Source organism: Macrobrachium nipponense, chromosome 17 (genome assembly GCF_015104395.2).
Source record: "Macrobrachium nipponense isolate FS-2020 chromosome 17, ASM1510439v2, whole genome shotgun sequence".
NCBI lineage: Eukaryota > Metazoa > Arthropoda > Malacostraca > Decapoda > Palaemonidae > Macrobrachium > Macrobrachium nipponense.
Genome location: NC_087210.1, coordinates 6,421,715 through 6,424,214, shown reverse-complemented (window position 1 = coordinate 6,424,214; position 2,500 = coordinate 6,421,715). Strand labels below are relative to the sequence as shown.

Here is a 2,500-nt window from a genome sequence, read left to right as displayed (position 1 = left end):
GAGCGTCGGCGACTTGAGATCACGTACCCAGCTCATGAGGGCTTCATGTCACAAATGACCAAAGGCAATTTTTTCCCGGCGGTGGTATGCTGGAAGATGGACCTTTTTTCCCCCTTTCATTTCTCTTTTTTACCTTTTTCTTTTTTCCTTTTCGTCATGGATGGCCGTGTCAGAAATATAGGAATTTTAAAGTATCAGGTGATTGAAACAATTATTCTCTCTCTCTCTCTCTCTCTCTCTCTCTCTCTCTCTCTTTTGCACGATTCTCTAGAACTGTGATAATACACATTTCCACTACATTATACATCACGCTCTCCTCTCTCTCTCTCTCTCTCTCTCTCTCTCTCTCTCTCTCTCTCTAGTTGTTTTATGATCCTTGGGAAATGGATACGATTATGTTCAGTAAAACCTACATTATGATTCTCTCTCTCTCTCTCTCTCTCTCTCTCTCTCTCTCTCTCTCTGGTTTTTGTATGATCCTTGGGAAATTGATACGATTATTTTAAGTAAAACCTACATTATGATCTCTCTCTCTCTCTCTCATCATAGAACCAGCTATTAAGCCTGGCGTAACCTCAGATTTATACATCACATCGCTGTATAATCGAAACCGGAGCATCTAAATACACAGTGTATATCAGGACTGAAGCTGGATGCCTCACATTCTCCAAAAATAAGTTTAGCTTTTGTGTCTAAATAATTCGCGGGTGATAAATCATTATCAAATGCTCACAAAAGCTGTCAGACTCGTGTCTAAACTAAGCCGGGTCCCACCTGAATCACAGCGAAATGTACATTACGTACGTACGTACGCGAAATTATGAAAATGAACATTGTTATTCAGGAAATTTACGTCTTTATTTGAACAGTAAAGATTTTCGGGAGAGATTGTGGACCTGAACGAAGATGGAATTAATGTAATGAATAGAATTTCGACTTTAGGGCCAAAGGCCAAGCGCTGGGACCTATGAGTTATCAAAAGCTGAAAGGGAAATTGACAGTAAGAGGGTTTGAAAGGCCTAACAGGAGGAATATGAACGGAGGTACAGTAAAATGAATGTAAATAGAATGCAGCTAGGGGCTGAAGGGACGCTTCAACGAACGTTAAGTAATACCTACAGTGCACCGCATGAGGTACACTGACGTCACTACCCTCTTGCCGTGTTAAAAAAAAATAATCGGTAAAAGAATACCATGTCAGTTTGTGAATGCTATTGAAGAGAAGTTCCGAGCACAATCACGCACAGTTAAAATCATTATTATATTATGCAGGACTAGAGGGAAATGATCTGAACAGTGGGATAATTTTTTCTCAAAAACTGTAGGATGTCAGTACTGATACTTTTGTTAATATTGAATATAAATCTAAGCTTAAAAAAGTTCATGTTATGAAGAGGAATATGTATGTGCTTCTTTGAATTTGTGACAGAAATCTTCAGAATGTTTAATGTGACTGGGAGAAAATGTGCCTAAGAAAAGGGAAAGGAGACTAGCTAACCACATAGGAATTTTATGAATGAAAGCTCCGGCCCATGCGATAATATAGATCTGAATGGAAGATTGCCTTTATGAGTTTAGGTAAAGCCATAAAAGTGTAGTAGTATTGGGTTAATAACTTGAAATTTCTCGAGTAGTATAATGGTCTTTTTGTCTTTGCCAATTAATCTTACATTTCTTTAAAAAAAAATCAATAGACAAAATTCTGTGGGGACGTTTTGTAGGGGATTCTACTTTAATTTGTCGTAAGAGAGAGATACAGTTGGTCTCTGAAATATAGCATTAACTTTGAACATTTTGGCGTTTTTATGAGTTCTTTTTATTATTATTATTATTATTATTATTATTATTATTATTATTATTATTATTATTATTATTATTGTTATTATTATTATTATTATTATTTTATTATTATTATTATTATTATTATTATTATTATATTATTGTTATTATTATTATTATTATTATATTATTATTATTATTATTATTATTATTATGATTGTTGTTGTTGTTATTATTATTATATGCATATATATATATATATATATATATATATATATATACTATATATTATATATATATAATATCACTACATGATGCATCTCTATCTTTGTACTCAAAAGGATAATTAAATGAAGTTCCCTTCGAGCGAAATCTAACGTGCTGCCCTTTCCTCTCCCCGACAGGTAACGGACGAAGGCACGTCCATCGAGGGCGTATACGTCCACATACGTCCTCGGCGTCACCTGCACGCTCTTCATCTGTCCCCTCAAGTCGAGCATTCTCCTTATTCCTCTTCCTCTTCTTCTTCATCTCCATCTACTCCTTCATCCGATGACGCGTCTTCGTCCTCTTCCTCCTCCTCCTCCGGCGGGCACTCCTCCTCCTCCTCCTCCGAAGATTACATCCCCTGGGCGACGGTGACTGTGATGAACGCAGGAGCCTCCAGCTACGTCCTGACGAGGCTGACTCCCAACACAGAGTATGAAGTGTTCCTGGTGCC

General features: G+C 36.8%; 1 protein-coding gene across 1 annotated transcript in view; it reads left to right on the top strand.

Moving 5' to 3' along the window:
- The window catches only part of LOC135196484 (roundabout homolog 1-like), a 695,873-nt gene that overhangs the window by 593,007 nt on the left and 100,366 nt on the right, over positions 1 to 2,500 (top strand). The window contains 1 exon segment of the mRNA XM_064223337.1: positions 2,184 to 2,500. This exon segment is cut by the window's right edge and continues 62 nt beyond it. Within this exon segment, the coding sequence (XP_064079407.1) occupies positions 2,184 to 2,500 (317 nt within the window).